This window comes from Amblyomma mixtum, chromosome 8, assembly GCF_055824585.1.
Source record: "Amblyomma mixtum isolate Tamu chromosome 8, ASM5582458v1, whole genome shotgun sequence".
In the NCBI taxonomy this organism is placed as follows: Eukaryota; Metazoa; Arthropoda; class Arachnida; order Ixodida; family Ixodidae; genus Amblyomma; species Amblyomma mixtum.
In genome coordinates this window covers 90,417,286-90,438,331 of record NC_143019.1, presented here as the reverse complement: position 1 = coordinate 90,438,331, position 21,046 = coordinate 90,417,286, and the positions used below count along the sequence as shown (strand labels likewise).

The 21,046-nt window shown below is 46.0% G+C and overlaps 1 protein-coding gene across 1 annotated transcript; it reads right to left on the bottom strand.

The window, feature by feature from the left end:
- Positions 1 to 8,159: 8,159 nt before the first annotated feature.
- Positions 8,160 to 20,417, bottom strand: LOC149333463 (cystatin-2-like). The gene is made up of 4 exons (XM_089558688.1): positions 20,254 to 20,417; positions 18,490 to 18,722; positions 12,434 to 12,538; positions 8,160 to 8,349 (listed from the first exon to the last, which is right to left on the bottom strand). Exons 2-4 carry the CDS (start codon positions 18,700 to 18,702, stop codon positions 8,257 to 8,259), a joined length of 411 nt encoding a protein of 136 aa, XP_089414814.1. The 5' UTR covers positions 18,703 to 18,722; positions 20,254 to 20,417; the 3' UTR covers positions 8,160 to 8,256.
- Between the last annotated feature and the right edge of the window lie 629 nt (positions 20,418 to 21,046).

Here is a 21,046-nt window from a genome sequence, read left to right as displayed (position 1 = left end):
TGACTTGACCCATGCTGCCGAGCACTGCCCCACAAGCTCTCTGTTGACTCGGCAGGCCGGGATTAGTACCATGACATGGCACCAATAAAGAATTTTATGCTATTATTATTAAATGTTAGTTAAAAAGCCTGCTTATTAGCACGCCTCAGTTGTATTCTGCTTGACTACGCCGTTCATAATGCAATGCCGAAAAAAGAGCTCTTTTATCTCAAACAACCTATTTTTAAAAATTGTGTCGAGTCTTAGGTGAAACACCCTGTATAAATACTTGCTGTACTGCTTAAGTATCGCTACGCTCGAAATTAGCGCCAGTTATTAACAGCACTCATTGCAACTGCTGCACTATTAAGACGAAAGCCTTTAAAGGGACCATGAAAAGAATTAAAAGCCGCTTGTAAATGTTAGAAGTGATGCTCAGAAGCATTGACACCAAGTATGAGTCTTCGGAACTGAGCCGGCAATTTATTATGAATTTTTAAAAATAGTGTTTTTTAAAATTCGCGGGCCGCTTGCTGTCTTCGTAGGGAGCAATTCTGAAACCAAAATCGGGAAAACAGACGTCACTAGTCCCATGACGTCGGCAGGCCACCACACGCTGTCATTCGCTAGAGCCGCGGCAGCTTCGACGTCACGGGCACACTTCCGGTAGCGGTGAAAATCGTCTGCTCGAGCTACCGCGCGACCCCCTCGGGCAAGCGCGAGCGAGGGCATTGCCTTCGCGCATATGGTTTTAGTTTACCTCTGCCGCCTCTTTCTGTCGCGAGTTCGGGAGCCACTCGCAGTGCCTTTTTCGACCGCCCGAGATGAATACGCCCTGCTGTGTCGTCGGCTGCAAACCCAGTGACTGGCGAGGTGTTGAACTCAGGCATGTTATTCCTAGAGACGTGCGTGAGCGAGCAGCCTGGATGGAGCGCATCGGACTGCCAGCGTCGCACGCCCGCCGAAGACTCCGCGTTTGCGGTCGACACTTCGCACCTGACGCTTACTACTATAACCCAGCGCTCTTTCGACAGTCAGGCATGAATGTCAAGCACCTGAAGCTTCGACCGAAGTCGCTGCCGACACTGTTTCTTCCCGCCGGGAAAGTGAGTTTCCAGCTTACAGCGATCGGTATGAACGTTTACACGATATGATCTGCGATGGAAGACAATTTTATCTACGAGAACTTAAAAAAAGGTGCGGCATTTACTTAGGGCACAGAACGAATTCGAAGCGTTAGCTGTCGCGGAGGGCCTTGGCCTGACGGCTACGTACTGCTGCGGTTCACATTCGGCTGCTGCTTCGACATGCAGACTCGGTCCCGACCTTCTTTCACTCTCCCGTCCGTTTTACGACCGTAATGCCGTATGTTCCTTGTGTTCTAAGTCGGGCGGCGCGATTTTGCGATCCCGCAGCCGGGTGTCCAACATCATTCGACAGCTAGGCTCAGTATATGCACGGTGTTTCACGCCAAGACTTCGCAGCATCGGTGTGACGGCGAACCAGCGCACAAAAAAATAAAACATTGTGTGAGCCGGGAACAGGTCCGGGTCCATTCTGCCAACTAGCAAAGAAACCCGACGCGCGCCGCAATCCAACAAAGCGCCGAGACCGGAGAGACGCTGCCGACGCACGCTGCTCCTCGGGAGTGCGACAACCGGAAGTTGTAAACCGAACGTCAGCGAATGACGTTTTCATGGGCGGAGCCCAGTGCCGGAGCTGTTTTCTTTATTTTTTCTTGGTGCCCCGCGCGTACTAGTTGAGGGGGGAGAGGAGGAGGGTGATTTTTAATCGCCTATAACTTCGTTGTTATTGATGCTAGCTCAAAAATTCTTGCGCTGGAGTGACGAGTGATGGATTGCCTATCTTTACATAATCTCAATTAATTTGTTTCACAGTCCCTTTAATGCCTCATCGTTGTCGACAGAAGGTTGTCAGCAGGAGCTTGTGAGCAGAGGTGTCACGCTTTTGACGGGTGTCCACCGAGACATGCGATACAGTTACTGCGTAATTTCCTTTTCTCAAATACAATTTTCATTTTCTTCATTGCGGTCCCTCTTTCTCTTCCTTCATTCACTCCGACTTCCTCCCTTCCTGTACGGTGCGGTTCGGGTGCCCACCAAGATGGCAGAGAATTACTGCGCCATTTCCTTCCCTCAAAAAGCGTCGCGTTCAAAGGGCAAGGCACCGCGCCTAACGGGTGGTGGCGTTCCGTGGACTGCCTGGCAGCGCTACAACACGATGTCGCTTTCCACTGCTAAAGGAAAAGCTTAGGCGTCATTAATCAGAAGTTAATTAGCATTTGGTCATTAGTCACTACTAATACATTAAATAGTAACTTGTCATTACTTAGTAATTAGGTATTAATTATGTGTGACGTTATCCAGTGGTGGAGTCACCACTGACACAGAGGCAGTCAAAGCTGGTGCAGAAAACACTTTCGCCCCTACGCACTTTAGACAGTCAAAGTGCCCCCTGAATTTGTGGTTGCAAGTTAACTATAACATGACCATGTGCCCATTGCATAAGCTTCTACGGCCTGCACGCTAGTTGAAAGGAGATTATCAGTTGCTGAGGTAGCTGTCACCGTCACTTCGGCAGACGCCGCTGCTGCGACGCCCGTCTTTGCTTTAAATCGTATCAGGGCGTTAGCCGCGAACGCAGTTTGCATTTTGATATATGAACGTATATATTAGAGAATTCTGCGCGCCGATTTATGTGAACATAGCGCCTAGACGTGCATCTGTTGAGGGCACCAGTTTGAACAGTGCAGGGTTAAATTGTACTGTTATTTTGTTTACGGGAAAAGGCCCTTATGCAAAACAAAACTGCCGCCGCAACTCGAGCACTGGCTTACTGTCTAGCGTGCACTGCGTGCGCGATTTGTTTATACCGATTGTGCCAATAGCCGAGTTACTGCCGCAAGCCTCATGCATATATATTACTTTGTGTTCGCAATGAAAGAACATGTTTATTTTTTACAAACTTAAGGCCAGCCCGCAATGTGATCGTTTATTCTCAGCAAGGTTTTTGCTTCTTTCTTGTGCGAGAAAACATGCGCAGCAGTCGTGTGTGTCACATGACTGTGGAGAAATAACGAAGAATATTTAGGATCGTCGGCGTACGAAAGAACTCGGAACCTCTACGTAATACCGTCTTCTCAACCATAAAAGTACCCGGTATGACATTATAGGTTTCAACGCTGCCGCTGTGGTGAGTCTCGGAATGGAATGAAGGAAGAATGGGTTGATCGAATAAATTTGATACAGGGACAGTAACTTTGCGCTCCGCAGCATGTTTAGCGATGCTGTGTTAAAAACCAGCAATTAAAAACGTTGTTAATGGTCTCTGTAAAAGAGTGGCGCGCTTAGTATATGTGTTTACATCTTCCTCTCTTGTGAACGGCTGTGAAAGCGACCCTGGAAAGAGGCTTTTGCATTATTATTAGCTTCCTCCAAACTGTACTTCGTTTAGCATTGTACTTACCAAAGAGGAGGAGTCATTTGTTCCGATATTTTAAGCGTGAAAGCGCAGAATGTAGCCAAAGAAAAACACTGCACTACAAAACAACAGAACCGGAAAAAGAATCTGCAAGGTTTTTTTTTTTTTGCTAGAAGCCTCGGTGGTTATGCAGTTATTTCAGCTAATAACCCAATTCTTATTAGTGGCCATACAGATATCTTGAAAGTTGTTTTCAACGTGCGTAATGATTACAGATTCTCATTTCGTGCGCGTTGTTTTGAGCAGCCAGGGTGTGAATTCCTGTGGTTCTGTAGAAGTGTTCAGGCCACACTGAGAATTGTGTGATCTCAGCATGCAGGCGTGGGTCGCTTCTCAGGCTCTGCTTTACCTCCTTGAAAATGACTTAAACGATTGCGAAGAAAACGGAAGAGATGCAGCGTAAATATAGAGTGGTGAAATAATAGAAAAGTACAAAAAGAGTAACTAATGGCAAAATAAAATTGAAACGATCTTGAAGAACAGAGAAGGAAAAATAAAATCATTACGAAATTTTTAGATACATGTAAGAGAGTTGACGTGAAGTTTTAAAACCTCGGCTTAGCACTTTTTCCTCGCCCGTGAAAAAGAAATGGAACCACAGTCTCTGCACAACCTTATTTGAACATTCGGAATGTTAAATTGAACCGATTACTTACCCAGAGAAACGAAGAATGGTAAAGCTGAAAGTACTCACCTGCTAAAATGTTGGGCGCCCTTTTTTTACTAGAAATACACAAAAACAATTTTTTGTAGCTGCAGCAGATGGCGCCACAAGTTGACAAAGGAGGTCCAGATGTTTCCGGCGCGAAAGTTTAAGTTTTTTGTATGTCTTGTAAACGTCAAAAAGATAGGTTGACTTCGCGTCCGTTTTTACTATACTCGGATACAACTTAAAAACATGGCTGCTTTTCCCCGTGAAAGGACGCCCTTCAAGCCAATGGCGTCGGGCGATTCTCATGAACCTGCTACTGTGGCAAAGCAGAGAGTGGTAGGTGAAAGAGGAAGTTCCTTCCCTCTTTGGCCGGAGATAAACCCCTCTCTTCATTGTGGTGCCGCTCCCAGCATTGTCACGCTAGCAGAGTTATTAAAATCCCCTGAAGCCACAAGCTAGAAGGGGGTCCTATGACGCGGAAAAAGCGGTGCGTTCTTGACTTGTATCCCACTATAACAATACACAAACGGGCTTAGTGGCAGCTTTACAAGATGGCGCCACGAACTGACGAAGAATAGAGTCAATGGAAAATTTTAGAGTAGCGCAAAGGGGCTAGTTCCGCTGGCAACAACAGCCAGCAGGCGCCATTTTCCTTCCAGGCTGCCGGACCGCCGCAGTCGGAATAGCAAGTGGCCGCCGCCGTCGGCTTGGAACTAGTTTTAAGTTCAGCTAAACTGGAAGATTTCGCAATATTTGTTGAGAACTGTATCAGCAGTTATCGTGCGATGAGCCGAAACTGTTTCAGTCATCATCATCATCATCATCATCAGCCTGACTACACCCACTGCAGGGCAAACGCCTCTCCCATGTCTCTCCAATTAACCCTGTCCTTTGTCAGTTGCCGCCACTGTATCCCTGCAAACTTCTTAATCTCATCCGCCCACCTAACTTTCTGCCGTCCCCTGCTACGTTTGCTTTCTCTTGGAATCCACTCCGTTACCCTTAAGGACCAGCGGTTATCTTGCCTTCGCATTACATGCCCTGCCCAAGCCCATTTCTTCCTCTTGATTTCAACTAAGATGTCATTAACCCGCGTTTGTTCCCTCACCCACTCCGCCCTCTTCCGATCTCTTAACGTTACACCTATCATTTTCCTTTCCATAGCTCGCTGCGTTGTTCTTAACTTAAGCTGAACCCTCTTTGTTAGCCTCCACGTTTCTGCCCCATAGGTGAGTACCGGTAGGATACAGCTGTTGTATACTTTTCTCTTCAGGGATATTGGTAAGCTACCATTCATGATCTGAGAGAACCTACCATATGCGCTCCACCCCATTCGTATTCTTCTAGTTATTTCCCTCTCATGATCCGGATCTGCGGTCACTACCTGCCCTAAGTAGACATATTCTCTTACTACTTCCAGCACCTCGCTACCAATTGCGAACTGCTGTTCCCTTGCTAGGCTGTTGAACATTACTTTGGTTTTCTGCATGTTAATTCTTAGCCCCACCGTTCTGCTCTGCCTGTCTAACTGATTGATCATGCTTTGCAGTTCTTGTCCTGAGTGGCTTAGCAAGGCAATGTCATCAGCGAATCGCAAATTACTCAGGTATTCTCCATTAACTCTTATCCCCAACTGTTCCCATTCCAGTCCCCGGAATACCTCCTGTAAGCAGGCAGTGAAGAGCATTGGCGAGATCGTGTCTCCCTGCCTGACCCCTTTCCGTATTGGAATTTTATTGCTGACTTTATGGAGAACTATAGTAGCTGTGCAGTCGTTATAAATATCTTCCAATATTTTCACATAACACTCTTCTACACCCTGATTCCGCAATGCCTGCATGACAGCTGAGGTTTCCACCGAGTCAAATGCTTTCTCGTAATCAATGAAGGCTATATATAAGGGTTGGTTATATTCTGCGCATTTCTCTATCACCTGATTGATAGTGTGAATGTGGTCTATTGTCGAGTATCCTTTACGAAAGCCTGCCTGATCATTTGGTTGACTAAAGTCCAAGGTTGTCCTGACTCTATTAGCGATTACCTTAGTAAATACCTTGTAGGCAACGGACAATAAGCTGATTGGTCTGTAATTCTTCAAGTCCTTCACATCTCCTTTCTTATGAATTAAGATAATGTTAGCGTTCTTCCAAGCTTCTGGTACTCTCGAGGTCACAAGGCATTGCGTATAGAGGGTGGCTAGTTTTTGTAGCACAATCTCTCCTCCGTCCTTCAACAAATCTGCTGTTACCTGATCCTCACCAGCTGCTTTCCCTCTTTGCATTGCTCCTAAGGCTTTCTTTACTTCCTCCTTCGTTACTGGCAGGATGTCCCATTGCTGTGCTTGACTGCCTCCCTCAGTAACTTGATGATTACATTCGCTGCTGTATAGATTTGTGTAGAACTCTTCGGCTAATTCAACTATCTTATCCATATTGCTGATGACATTGCCCTGTTTGTCTTTTAGCGCATACATCTGGTTTTTACCTATGCCCAGTTTTCTCCTCACTGATTTTAGGCTACCGCCGTTCCTTAGAGCATGCTCAATTTTCTCAGTTTCAGTGACGCAGCGAAAATTGCAAGGCGCACATCCTCGTTTCGATCGCCTCGTCTTCTACCTGAAATGGTGTTTACAAGTGGCTGGCTGCGAAAAGCAAAAAAAGGCCGTGTGGCCTGCCGGTAACCAGTAGGAGAGAGGATAAGGTGCCTTCCGTGGAGTCTATGGTTTTCGAAGTGCAAAGATGCTTAGAATTGCATTCGATTTCAGTTTCTCTTTAACATCGACCTTGGGCTTCTCAAAATCACTCGCCAGGAAATGTTTCTGCTTTCATGAACAAATACAAGTATAAGGCATTAATGCAAAAGAAATCGCTAATACTTTCTGTCCATAATTTTTTTAAGGGAGTGATGTGTTTTCAAAGGATACATAGTCGCGAACACAAAACAAATCTAGTTGGCCAGTCATTCTAGTCAAAAAGGCATCGGCCACTCTTACAAGTCTGCTAGGAAGTGCAAGAACAGTTAACTAAAATAAATAATGTTCAAAAAGTGCACTTCGGGTCGTTGAACACCCATGAACCTATAAACCGATAAAATGTGCAGGTAAATTTCAGGCATATCAGCATTCCCAATACCAAGCCAACAATGAAGAATAGCTGTCGCACACTCGCGCGCACATGCAAGCACAGGCGCGCACGCTGTATTTATTTTTGCATAACTAAATACAGAGGGATCTGTTACCATCTGGATACATAGTTCTCTTATTTTGTGGGTTTCGCAAAATTGCCATAAGCAAAAAGGACGCGGTAGGTTACCGCGCGCGCGCGGCATACTGCGTTGAAATGTAAACATCTGTTTCAATTATGGGCATCGTTATTTTGAGGCTAAACAAACAGAATGTATAACATATGCAGTGCACGTTCAACAACCCCAGGTGGTCTAAATTTCCGGAGCCCTTCACTACGACGTCTCACATAGCCTCAGTCGCTTTGGGACGTTAAACCCCGATAAACCAAACTAAACCATATAAGTGAACCAGCTTACCTCGCACAAGCGGGTGTTCTTTGATGGCACGAAGTTTTCCCGCCCTAGTTACCGCCATTCGCGATCATTTTCTCCTTCAGGAATGCAGAAAAACGCTTCTCCTGACTGGGACCTGTTGCTGAACCCAAAGGCACACCAGCCAGGCATGACGCATTGGAATTTCTTACATTTACGCGTCCACCAACAAATTGAAAAAAAAGGAACTCCCGCACAAGGCATGTATTCTGCCAGCGCGCTCGGAAGGGATATGGCAGCGCGAAGTCACGTGACCAGCATCAGCTAGTCGGCGCGTCGGCGGCACGCGGAAAAGGAATGCAATACTCTAAAAATTTTTCAGTGACTCGAATGAAGAAGATCCCGGTGTTTGCGGCTAGAAAATTGAAGCCTGTCGTTTGTCTTGTAAACATGAAAAAAAATTCTTCAGGTCAGGTCCACAATTGCACAAAAAGTACCTGAAAAAGTTATGGAAACGAGAAAAAAATCCCTCTCAGATTTATTTCAGCTTTTATTGCAAATAGGCAGTGCAAATTTGCTTTTAATTTCTAAGTAGAGGCCCGACACCTACATTATTTGCGTCCTATACGTTAAGCAACAGTGCCGCTGCAGGTGAACGAGGTGACGGAGCGCTGTTGCAGCCAAGGAACATCATAGATGACCGCAGTACAAGTATCCTTCACCTGCGGCAGAAAATGAAGGAAAATAGATTATGCAACGCAGAATGGATTTGCCAACCCGGGCACAAAATGGCGTTGCTTCCTTCAAAAAAAAATATTCATCCCTATTTACGGGAGAAAGCAAAAATGTAGTCATCACCCCGCAAGTTGTACAGATCACTGAAACGTATTTTCTGATTTTACTTTTTCTATGTATGAATGTGCCATTTCAGTCATTGCCTATTAGTGCATGACCCTCCCCATAATGTCAAAATTTGTTATCTTATAGAGCTTGAGATGCAAGGATACTTGAATGAAGCAGTTATACTTGATATCTTTTATTTTATTGTGAATCAAGGGCTCCACTTATCTGAATCCCACTTTGTTATAACCTACTTCCATGATATTTTAATACCAGTGCCCCCGATCCTGCTGTTTTTTTTTGTTAACAAATTCACTGCTTTCCAATTGATAAAATCACCCCTGATAAAAAACTTGATTTCTCCTAACCCGAATCGCCCACACAGGCAACGGTAGTTTATTGACTGACTACGATCATATGTCTAGAGTGATGTTTGAAACGCACTTATAAAAAGATTTCTAAGCAGGCCATGCAATAGACTTTTCTCCCACCGTTACGGGCCTGTCCAAACGGTGTTCATGCTTACTGACATACGAGCAATGCTGCCACAAAAATTGCTGCGAAAGCCTGAACAATTACACCACCCAGCAGTTTCAGATCATAGCATTAGAAATCTGCTGACAAACAAACCTTGATATGAGTTACGAGTGCCTAGGTCGAGACGCCAATTAACCACAAAATGACCAAGTTACGAGTATGAAGGGATAAAAAAAACTGTTTAGCTCTTTATTATTATTGATAATTCATCCAAATTTAGAAGAAATTATCAAGATCTTGTTAGTACACCTAAAATTTTTGAAACTGGTGCGCCGCCAAATAGCAACAAGTAGCATTCGGCCCATTATGTTCCGCCATTCGAGCTAACACCAAATCGAAGGCCTGGAACCAACTACAATGCTCAGATAGAGTGAAGAATTTTTCGTCCCAGAAATGTCCTCTTTTCCCGTCAACACTGGTGGCAATTACTGCGCTGTTTCAACGAAACCCGCCTCTTAATTTTAAAAGCAGAGCTTTTGAGGTGAAGGAGTTTTGCGGCACAGAAAGACCAGAGCTGGGGAACTTCATTTAAAAAACTAGTCATGTTCAACTAGTATAGTGATTAACTAAATTGTTATGGCTAACATTTTACCTATTACCGATAGGCGCCCGATTGCAACTAGGGGTTTGTAGCGGGCTGTTAGTGATAGCCATATCAATTTTTACAACCTCGAAAACGCGATTGTGAAGTCTGAAGTACAGTCTGCACGATAAGAAATCACTGGAACCGATGCTTTGGTCTTGCCGGAGCAATCGCACACGAGGCGTTACTGCCGCGCAAGTGAACTGGAAACAATATTTCCTAGCTGTACCTTCTATTGTAGCAAAGGAAAGATCGGGGGTCCACCGGCCATGAGTGGCAAAGTAGGAACGGTCACTTCTTCCCGTCGTGCCATTAGCAACCGTATCTACTTTCCCAAACAATGTTCGGCCGTCGGCGATTATTTTAAAGACGCCGCACTGGCACGACTGATAGATATCAGGGTCATCCTGTGGATTCAGCAGAATGGCAAAGTATTTGTACAGGCGCCCAAATCTTTAACTGGCGTGCGCGAGCGGCGACTTTTCTGTGCGTCAGCACCATATGACGGGGCCAAGTTGGAAACAGGATGAGGCTAAGCGCATGCTCACAAAGCACGCTCGGCTGGGCCCGTCGTCTGCCAGGCTGTTCCTTCTTAAGGACGTCACCCCTTATTATCGCGCTTCGACGAGCAGGCAGCGTGAGTAGACGAATGGTTTTGCTCGCATTTTACGTTCCGAAGAACAGCGTTGTAGCAACCAAGCGAGGAAATGAAACTGAATGATATGCCGAACACGCCCAATCATGCGATAAGCCGGAGAACATGGGTCGTTATCATTATGAATGGAGAACATGGATCATTATCGTTTTGAAAGGGTTGTCACTAGCTCAGGAAACAGTCTGCAAGACTTCTTCTTTTGTTTTCCTGATGAGGTAGCGAGGAGCATCTTCGATCCGACCTTCGTCCCACTAGGCACGTATGATTCTGTCCACTGAAGTCCCAGCCACTCCAGTTGCTTTAGCATCTCCTTCTGTGATGAGCCGCCCAATGACATCCCTATAGTTCGGAGTCTTGTCGCTTGACATACACGGAGTGGCATCTTGATATCTGTTCCGAACTGCTGCGAGCACGGCTGCAGAGCAGCTTCATTTCAGTTTCACAGCGGCCTTTTAGTTTCGTCGCCACGCTGAAGCATAAAGCACGCAGAGTGTTGATAAGCGCCCTTCGTGCAGATAAAAAAAAAGCTTTCGCTTCAGCAAGTAACACATGAACGATCCATGAACGATCCATGAACACATGAACGATCAGAACATGGATCGTTCATGTGTTACTTGCTGAAGCGAAAGCTTTTTTTTATCTGCACGAAGGGCGCTTATCAACACTCTGCGTGCTTTATGCTTCAGCGTGGCGACGAAACTAAAAGGCCGCTGTGAAACTGAAATGAAGCTGCTCTGCAGCCGTGCTCGCAGCAGTTCGGAACAGATATCAAGATGCCACTCCGTGTATGTCAAGCGACAAGACTCCGAACTATAGGGATGTCATTGGGCGGCTCATCACAGAAGGAGATGCTAAAGCAACTGGAGTGGCTGGGACATCAGTGGACAGAATCATACGTGCCTAGTGGGACGAAGGTCGGATCGAAGATGCTCCTCGCTACCTCATCAGGAAAACAAAAGAATAAGACTTGCAGACTGTTGCCTGAGCTAGTGAAAACCCTTTCAAAACGATAATGATCCATGTTCTCCATTCATAATGATAACGACCCACGTTCTCCGGCTTATCGCATGATTTGGCGTGTTCGGCATATCATTCAGTTTCATTTCCTCGCTTGGTTGCTACAACGCTGTTCTTCGGAACGTAAAATGCGAGCAAAACCATACGTCTACTCACGCTGCCTGCTCGTCGAAACGCGATAATAAGGGGTGACGTCCTTAAGAAGGAACAGCCTAGCAGACGACGGCCCCAGCCGAGCGTGCTTTGTGAGCATGCGCTTAGCCTCATCCTATTTCCAACTTCGCTCCGTCATATGGCGCTGACGCTCAGAAAAGTCGCCGCTCGCGCACGCCAGCTAAAGATTTGGGCGCCTGTACCACAGGAAACGTGAGGAAACGTGCCCCCATTCCAACGCCACTTAACCGATACTGGACGCGTGACACGATACGTGCGAAGCGGGTCGCTCTTCGAGAATTTTTGACAGAAAATGCCCACGTGTTTCAGCCTGCATTCGAAAAGAAAAATTGGTAGCTGCCAAGCTACCCTCACCTTCGGCGTCTTAGTGACATCGCAGGGCCGTGTATAGTGGTCGCTTCGTTCTCAACGAGGCTAACATGTGGAGATTTATTTGCGCCTGCGCTCCGCACCAATCATAGGTCTTTCTGTCGCATGTGACTTTCGACAGGCGAGTTTCAGGAACCACGGCTTGTCAGCTGCGCGAGAATTACCAGATAATGTATTTTCCGGCTGCCTTAATCACATGCATGAACGGAGCCCGCTTACTTACAGCTTTGATCTAAGCCGTGGACCACGCACAAAGGGTCAGTCTAGGCGTCCACATTCATTATACGCGTCACAATTACGGCAAATGGGCTCGGCGTTCGGTCCGCGGTAGGACCAAGAAAGATTCGACACAAAATAAATCTACGCGTAAAACGTGCCCTGAAACAAAGAAATGTCTTCTTTGTGTTTAATACTTTCCCCTCCATTCTGCATGAATGTCAGGTGTGCTCACATGGTCGAGAACGCGGCAGTATATTTTGTTTCAGGAATGAAGTTGAGCTGAGGGGGCCAAAGTTGTCATGCAGCTAACTGTCAGAGCGACGCACAGAAGCTAGGAAGAAGTGTGCGTACTCTAGTTGACGCCAAAGCTTTCCTCGCGATATTGCAGCTAGAATATAGAAGCAGTGCTTACTTCTTCTGTCTTGGGACGGCACAGTTCCTTGCTGTATGTCTCGGTCACCCGGCACGTGGACTCGGCAATCTTGAATGTGAGTCGGTAGTTTGTACCGGCCACAAGCTGCAGAGAGGCGAGAACAGAGACAAAAAGAGTTCGAAAGCGTTGTGCTACACCCGTAAACTATATCCGATATAACCAGACGGCCTAAAAGGAAATTGAAATTTTAAGTGCGGTTACAGAACACGCACTTCAGAATTTTACACCGCGGTGTGATAATGTAAAACATGTATGTAGTATGTTACACTCCATACAGTCTATTTTTCACCTAATATTTCTTTTCGCAGCAGGCTACTTTGAATTCATTTTGTTAGAGACCACATTGTTTATCAGTATCGCCAAGTAAATTCAGTGTGCTCCTATTTCCAGCAGAACGCAATACGAGCTGCGTAAGAATGATGTAGAGATGCAGCATTCTATGTCCAAACATAGACCCGATGATAAAACACAAGTGAGGCAGAAAATGCGTTTCATGAACGTTGTACAAAAAAAGTCCTGCGAACAGCACCTGAAGTGTGTCGCCTAAAAGTAGGATGTCTGCTGCGGAAATAACAACCATTGCAACAAAAAAAACTCTTGGGTAGATTTGAACAAGGGCAGACAAGTAGGAAAGGATAAAATATACCATGGCGACCGCATGCGCAGTGCGATGTTTGCGGGGTAAATTACGAGATACGACTCAGACGCACCTCGTCTTAAACACGGACTGGTGGCATCCAAGTTTTTTCCCGAACCTTCAACGTCAGAACGCAGTAGGCGCCTGCTGACTGGGCCGGAAGAGGAGGTACATAAAACATTGAAAAAAAAAAACTTAAGCTGGAAACAATTTGTGGCTATCGTATTAGTTCAGCTACCTTAGACATAACTTTCGTCAGGCAACTGTGGAATACTGTAAGACACTGTTATGAACATGTCAATGACAAGGGTTTAGTTTTCCGAGACGTAGCAAATTCTCGCTTTTAAAATTTGTTCTGCGCTCGCACGAGTGTTGAAGAGTGTTTCAAATTGGTGAGGTTGGTTGTTAACATGGCCTTACATAACTGCTCTTTTCGAATGACGGGAGCATCACTGATGGTTTGTGCACCAGTGTTTGTATCGTTCCTGTGTTGTGCCTGTCATTTCAAAACCGCAGTTATGTATTACGGTGGTTAAGGCTACCTTAGAAAACCAACAAAGCGTGTTTTTAAAATAAAAGGTAAAAACTGAAAGCGTACCGAATAAGGATCATAGGATATATCGGTTGTTATGGTGTAGTATCACAATATGGGAAAAAATTGCATTCATAAACAACTTCCCGTTAACTAAATGCGTGCGTGCTGAAGTTCTGGTTATGACTGCTACCTGCGGGAGGATTACTCCTGCAGTTTCGGCCCAAACAAGGCAAACACGATTATAGGCCACTTGCCGCGCGCAACCTGAAGCACGTATTTTGAAAAAAAAAAAAAGTAAACAGAACAGCTGTGCTTGCCGCCTGCGCAATGCTGAACTCAAATTTTCCGCTCTGTCTATTCAATTCCATTCTGATCATCTGAAATTTCGACTCCGAGGTGGCGGCGGCCGCTCCACCGAGGAGTTGCTCGGTGCTGTAGTCCACGGCCAGCTTCGAACAGCGGGCCATGGTCAAGAAGTTCAGCATTCTTGGCCACTCTTCCAATTTCGCAAGCATAAGTTTTATGGGCTACAAGAACTTCTCCTTAGACTTAATAGGCTTTCTTCAGGAAAGGAGTGCAATGATTATACATACTCTATACACTGTTTACAAGTGATTTACATTGCTTATAAAAAAATATCAGCATAATTCCGCTTTTTTTTTTTATAAAATAATGCTCGAAACTCGACCGCTTTCTCTAGCAGTCAATGATCGCACAATATTATCAATACTCGTGCAGTTCGCATCCCGTCAGCTAGGTAATTTTTTTTTGGCGAATGGGTAGCTGTGCTGAGCAAGAGGAAGTCTCTTTTGCAGAGCCGCGTACAAGATGAAGAAAAGCAACATAATAGGGGTTGTTTTTGCAAACCCGCGAGGAAATGTAAGCGTGAAAGATTTACGACCCCTTCATCTTCCTTTAGCAGGCACGACACCCAGCAAACACGGCACGCCTACTCAGTCGGCGTCTCGCGGCCTTGGTACATGCACACGTGCGTCGTATTACCGTATTAGCGTTGTTTTTCCAGACACACGGGGCGCCAACGCCGTGTACAGGCAATCACCTCTACCCTTCTCAGTGCCCTTTGTAACTTAACGGAGGTTTGCTTTCGTACGATTCTTCGCGTCGCTCGTGTAACCACTCCACAAGTAAGGGGAAGGAAGGTTAAAACGCAGCAATTATGATTCACTTCAAGGACCGCTGCGGGCGGCCGCTCTGCCGGAAAAGGGCAAGGGGGGAGCTTTCGGTACAACAAAAAAACTGAAAGACTACTGCAAGCGAGCATTAAATTATATGAGCGTGGTATACACACGTTACATTCAGGTACAGTACGCACACGTATTTTTCAAGGCAGTGAGAGTGGCGTGGCTAACAAGCACTACAGAACCCTACAGTTCATGGCCTGCATAGAAGACGAAGGAATAAACTTCGTGTCAAAGAAAAAAAATTGTCTCGAATTTGTATCAGAATTCATGTCCACACTGGCAGAACGGTTCTTTTTAGGTCTCCTTTAAAGAGCTCGCAAAACAAGCTGCTACTAGCCAAAGTTAGGGCGCGCAAAGATAGGCAAAATATAAAGTGATAGTTACGGTATTGCAGGGAGCTAAGGCAAACTGTTGGGGTTGATACGGGATGGCGTGAAGAGCGCCTCAATGTGATAAAGCTTAATCGCAGGCGATAAGGCCCACTATGACTGCATCTCCATAAGCAGCACTGTCCTGTCCAGTTGTGTGTCGTCCCTGTCCTTTTTGTGCTATGTTTTCTAAGAACTGTTACCAACTTTCCCTAAGGGCTGTCCCTGCTTTCAAGGCTGCAGTTATCTACAGGACATCAAAGGCCGAATTCTTAAAGCCTATCCCACGTGGAAGCAGTTTTTGAGTGGCTGATGGGCGTGGCCACCCAACCGAAGGCTCCCATCTGCAAATTACAAATCACTGACGCGGCTCCCGTCTCTGGCCCTGATATACTAACTACAGTTCCAGCGTGCACAACGCACTTGCACGCTGTGGAGATGCATTGCAGCTTGTTCTGTTATTGGACTGTTTACACTTCCGATATTAACTCATGATCTGTGTGACCATACTGAGTTTACAATCGACAATGAAGAGGAACTATTTCATGGTGCAGCCTACGCATATAACAGTGCATTTCGAAATTTTTGCCTACATCAAGTCATCCTGAATTGCAACTTCGCATGTATTAATTTTGTCAGCTACAAGATCTGCCCCTTATACTGCCCCTTAAGAAAACACTTCACTCTGCAGGGCGGTCGAGCGACAAGTATAAAATTAAATTTATTGCAGTTCAATTTATTTTGCATAGTGGTATAAATGATGCCGGGGCCCTGGAATAAAAGCTGCCGCTTGACAGCGTGACAAGGCCATTAAGCATGAAATGATTTTAGCTCCCGTTGTCGGCAGTGTGGTGACGTCACGCCGAGATCGAGATCCAACATCCGGGCACTGAATCCCACTCATCCGGGCACCCCCCCTTTGGCAGCAATGCAGTGATTTGGCATGTGGACGTCCAGGCAAAGTATATCCGGGACAAAAGTGGTGTACTCCACGCGGCGGGAGCCGGAGCAACGGAAAAGTGCGTTGCAACGCCATCTACAGGCGGCATCTGGTATCGAGACAGCCAATGCATGACCTTTATTATCAACAGGCATGTCGCTCGTATCGTTTCAATGTTTCATTCTATAGCTCGCCAAAATGCCGCATTTTCCCGTTGCTCCGGCTCCCGCCGCGTGTAGTATATCACTTTTGTCCCCGATAGTACATCCCATTTGCATCTGAACGCGCATAAAAATACAGACAATAAATTTCCCCATTGTTTACGGCAATGAGCACGCCAAAAATAGCACAGTGAAAACACGCGGGAAGCTCACAATGATGGCGAGTAAAAAAAAAGTAGGTTAAAGAAGTCACAAATCAAGAGGTTTAGATTAACTGCGCAAAGAAATCGAAAAGTAAGAAAATATTTCCTTATTACATATGCCACATGCAAAACCAAAACAGCATACTTAATCCTATTTTATGGACACTCCTTAATGTCTTTCAAGCCCGTGCCACCCTCAGGCCACCTAGTGAAATAACTTTGTTAGCATTATTTTTTTTAATATGTCCTCTCGAAAGCAACAGCAGTGAAGAAATTAGAAACAAAGAGCTCTTGCATAGTTTTCTCCAATTAAGTGCGATAGTTAAGTTCTGCTGAGTAAATTTTTATTTCGTATACAATTTGTTTTTAGTACAGTAGCAGTACAGCATCCACTCAGTCGCTTAGCCTTTGCCTGTGAGCTCCGTCTGTATTCCCACCGAACTGTAGGGCCGGTCAGCCAAGTAGGTCTCGTGACCTTGTGACCTAATCACAACCTGCCCATGGGAGTGTGAGCAAACTGCCCACCACTGCAGGTGGCAGTTCAATCAATGATTTGTTGCGAGAGGTTGCTCGGGAAGGGCAACCTCGGTCTCACAAGCTCCACCGATGAGAGCATGTGCTATTTCAGGACACTAGCGCATCGCCGAACTGCTGCACCACAGCGCCTGGAGTGATTTGAGGACACCAAAGGGATCTATGAGTATAGATTACAGAGTTACCAACTCTGCGTATGTGGGCATTAATCCATTAGCGTCACTACATGTTATGGCGGAGCTTAAGTGCGATTTCGGCGATCTTTATTTGAAGCCTGTTTGACTTTGAAAACCGAGCCTCGAACCTAAACTGAAGTGCTAACGCACCAAATTCGCATTTGGCCGCAGCACGCAAAATCGTCCACTATTTTTTTAGAACAGATTACCGGTTTACAATCCATCTTTGTTATCCTTACACCGATCTGCGACGCTACTATTTTGTTTCCTGATATGACTGCTGGAATTGTGGCAGTATTCATCGGAGATAAGCTGTGTATGTGTTCACTTCTTTGGATGCTACTCTTCCCATAGGGATGACTGATGTTTGCTGGACCACGCTCTATATTAAGCAAGTCTGGCGGCAGCACCTTCACGTTAGACAATAATCATGTGATGAATAAAAAACCAGACAATTTTCTATATTACACATATAGAGCACACATCACATACGTACTTATCACATCGGGAGTGATAACGTGCTTTTTAAAAGGGTCCGTAGAGAAAACGGGCTGCAGTGAATATCCTCAACACATTGTTATATCACGCAACGAACAACGTGTAGGACAACGGAATGGATGTTCGTGCTTCCCTCACTAGCAAAAAAAAAGTTAGAAGTTTGGAAGTTATTATCCCACCGAAGAAAAGTTTTTAGAATAAAGTTTTTGTACGACATTTACAATAATAAAACAGGAATTAATAAAAGCCTCTATTTAAGGCAACCTCACTACGTTTTGAATAGAAGGTACAATACCGTGAAAATTAGAGGGTATAACTGCCGGATTAATACATTTAAATATTCATTTTTTTTTTCAACACAATGAGTGACTGGAACCTGCTGCCTGATGTAGTGTTTGAGAGCGAGAATTTCCAGGCCGCAATTAACCATGCGATAATCTGATTATCTTGTTATCAGTGTTGGTTCTGCGTCTCGGATGAAATCAGAATGCTTTTATCTTTTTGGAAGTTCTTAACATTTTTCTGTATCTTTTCTTTCTGTTTTGTTCTCTTGTGCTGTATTGAATTTTACTGTTGATGTCCTTACCCCCCCCCCCCCCCCCCCTACAATAATGCCTCTCAAGGCGCTGTAGGTACCTTGAATACACAAATAAATAAAAAACCCAGCTTTTACTGACCTAGCTGAAAAAGAAATACTGACTTAGCTGAACTCACCCAGAATGCACAATAGAAATTCACCCACGCCATAGTGATTCGTTAGTGTCCGCTCAGTGGAACGTACCTGGGTCTCAGCGTCGGTGACCTCGACCACCGTGTCAAAGAACTCTCTGTCGCCGACCTGCTGGCCAACCGCGAAGTGGGCGAGCTCTTTGAACAGCTCGTTGCCTTCCACGGTCTTCTTTTCCCAGCCGCCTACCAGCCGCGTGCCTTGCGCCGTTCCGCAACACACGAAGGCCGCCAAGATGATCGTCACCAGCACGAACGGGGAAGCCATGGCTTGGTAGTCACAAACAACTGCAAATCCCGGCCAGGGTTAGGGCAAGCTTCTTTAGGCTTTTTTTCTCTCCATATTTGCCTTCTGCTCACCTAGAGGGGTGTAATAAATGCTTGCAAGCTACTGGCTACTTTTAAGTCATTCCTGGTAGCTGTCGAGGTTGGCGGCATCTGATATTATAGTAAGGATGGTACGACTTAAGACTTGCTGTGTGGGCGGCGGCATATTAATGGTTATTATATGTTTGTGGCAACGAAAAAATCAGTTTCATCACGAGATCACTTTGCGCGCTCGACTGGCGATGTTTTGTACTCGTCCGTCTTTTTCGCTGTCCTACTGGACTCGCGCGATCCAACTGTGTGCTCTCAGAAGGGGTGAGATGAGGCAGTTTGGCATAGCTGTACCTTCTGCACAAAGGAACACGAAGTGTCTGTTGCGTTATGATGAAAAGGTCAACATGTCAGGAAGAAACTGCGGATTTTAAGAAATGAGTTCTTGCGTTCAGAGACAGTCATAAGCAGTATTTCTGGCAGGAAGGTCTAATCGTTCACTTTACAAATAATTACCTACGTTGTGATGGTACCCCATCCATTTTCTCAGAAATTCGCTTCGTTGAATAATAGAGATTCAGGCAAAGAAATCACCGCCCGAGGCTCCAGCTCGCGTAGAGCATCGATCTGGAGTACAACGGGAATGGGATTTGTCATTAGGCTGGAGAGCCCAGTTTGGCGTCTACCTCAAATCTGAATTTCTCGTGCAGGTACACAGGAGATGTCAATGGTACACTAAGTGCAGCGGGACCCCACAAAGTGCTACGGTTTTTACACAACTTAAACGCGTCCACATAGAAGCAGTCAGTACTAGCATACCGCCCCCACGTATATTCACGAGTTCGCTTCGCCAGAATGTGCACATGAAGCACCCGGATCTCTTCCAGACTACAAACACGCGCACTGTTCACTGCACAACGTTGCTACAATAAAGTTGCCTTGCGGGCTGCACTTCCGTGCACTGGTGTTAGAACTCTAACCTGGCAAGTGAAGCCTCTTCGCCTCATATATCTGGCAACCTCTAACGCTGAGAATGAAAATAACGGGTATAGAATCATTCAGAAAAAGAATCTGTCAGTTAGAACATTGCTCACGTTGAATCTCCCGCGTCTAGGGAAATCTAGGGAAGTTGGCGCTTAGCGTCGAGCCCTACCAGGGCTGAAGAATCCGCTTTTCATGTGCCGTCAAACTCTGAAGTTTAGAATAGCGTAAAGTATGAACGTATATGAGTCTCGCCTCGAAACACTGTGTAATTGGATTAGATGAAGAATAATAAAAAGCGGAGGCTGCGCCTTGAGCCGCCTCAGCCATAGAGAGGAAGTAGAAATGCGAGACGTGAAGTTCGACCGAGTACGAGGTGCACGATCGCAACGTCGCCGTTTTCCAAGTATACGCCTCTAAATATGCATTGTCGGGTGCTACACACGGTGAACACGGATTCCCGAACGTCGTGTTGGATCCGTATACTCGTTCGCGCTTGATAAGTTTGATCGGAACTCACCGTAGGGTGTTCGAAGGCGATGTGTCAGCTGCAGCGGGTGAGTTGGCGGTAGGCGTCGTCGACGAGGGCGCTGCTTCTCGTACGGCAAGCGGATGACAACACACAGGAACTGAGAGAGGGTGGGAGAAGGAGAGAGCGTTAGAGTGGGGCAAGCAAGACGCCTTCCAGACGTCCGGCGCGAGCTTCAAGTGCGGGAAGATATAGCGCGTGGCGTGGTGTTTTTTCTTCTTCTTCTTTTTTTCTCTCTATACTGAGGGGAAAGACACGAGTATCGGCGAGGAACAGAAAGCAGTTCATAAACCGGAAAGTCAGGCGCGCCGGGCTCTGAAGTGGCTCGTCGTCATGTGCTCACGTCGTTGGCGGGAGATAGCTCAGAAAACCACACGAGTGGTCCTCGAATGGCATGGAAGTTAGTGTTGCTATATATGGAAGACATGTGATGAACGCGCTAAGTGACCCACTAGCTTTGTGCCATGAAGGTTCTACATACACTTAAAATGCTTCCTCCAAGCTTTCGTATCAAAGTTAATTCATGCAGACTTAGACAGCTTTACAAAATTACTTGGGTTTGGTTGATGTTGTTGAGCCTTCCAAAGCGACTGGGGATGTTACGGACGCCGTAGTGGAGGGCTCCGGATAATTTCGACCACCTTGGTTGCTTAAATGTACGTGAATCAACCTCGCACGGCACGCGGGCCTCTAGAATTCGCCTTCATCGAAATGCGGCCGCCCCTTCCCCCTCCATCTTTTTGCTCAGCAGGGGATTGCCATAACCACTGAGCCACTGCGGCGG

Coding starts and splice junctions, on each gene's coding strand:
- LOC149333463 (XM_089558688.1), bottom strand. CDS start 18,702: ATGGCTTCCCCGTTCGTGCTGGTGACGATCATCTTGGCGGCCTTCGTG. Junction 12,539..18,489: donor TCACCGACGCTGAGACCCAG/GTACGTTCCACT, acceptor GCCTCTCTGCAG/CTTGTGGCCGGTACAAACTA. Junction 8,350..12,433: donor GCCGTCCCAAGACAGAAGAA/GTAAGCACTGCT, acceptor TTTCTGCCGCAG/GTGAAGGATACTTGTACTGC.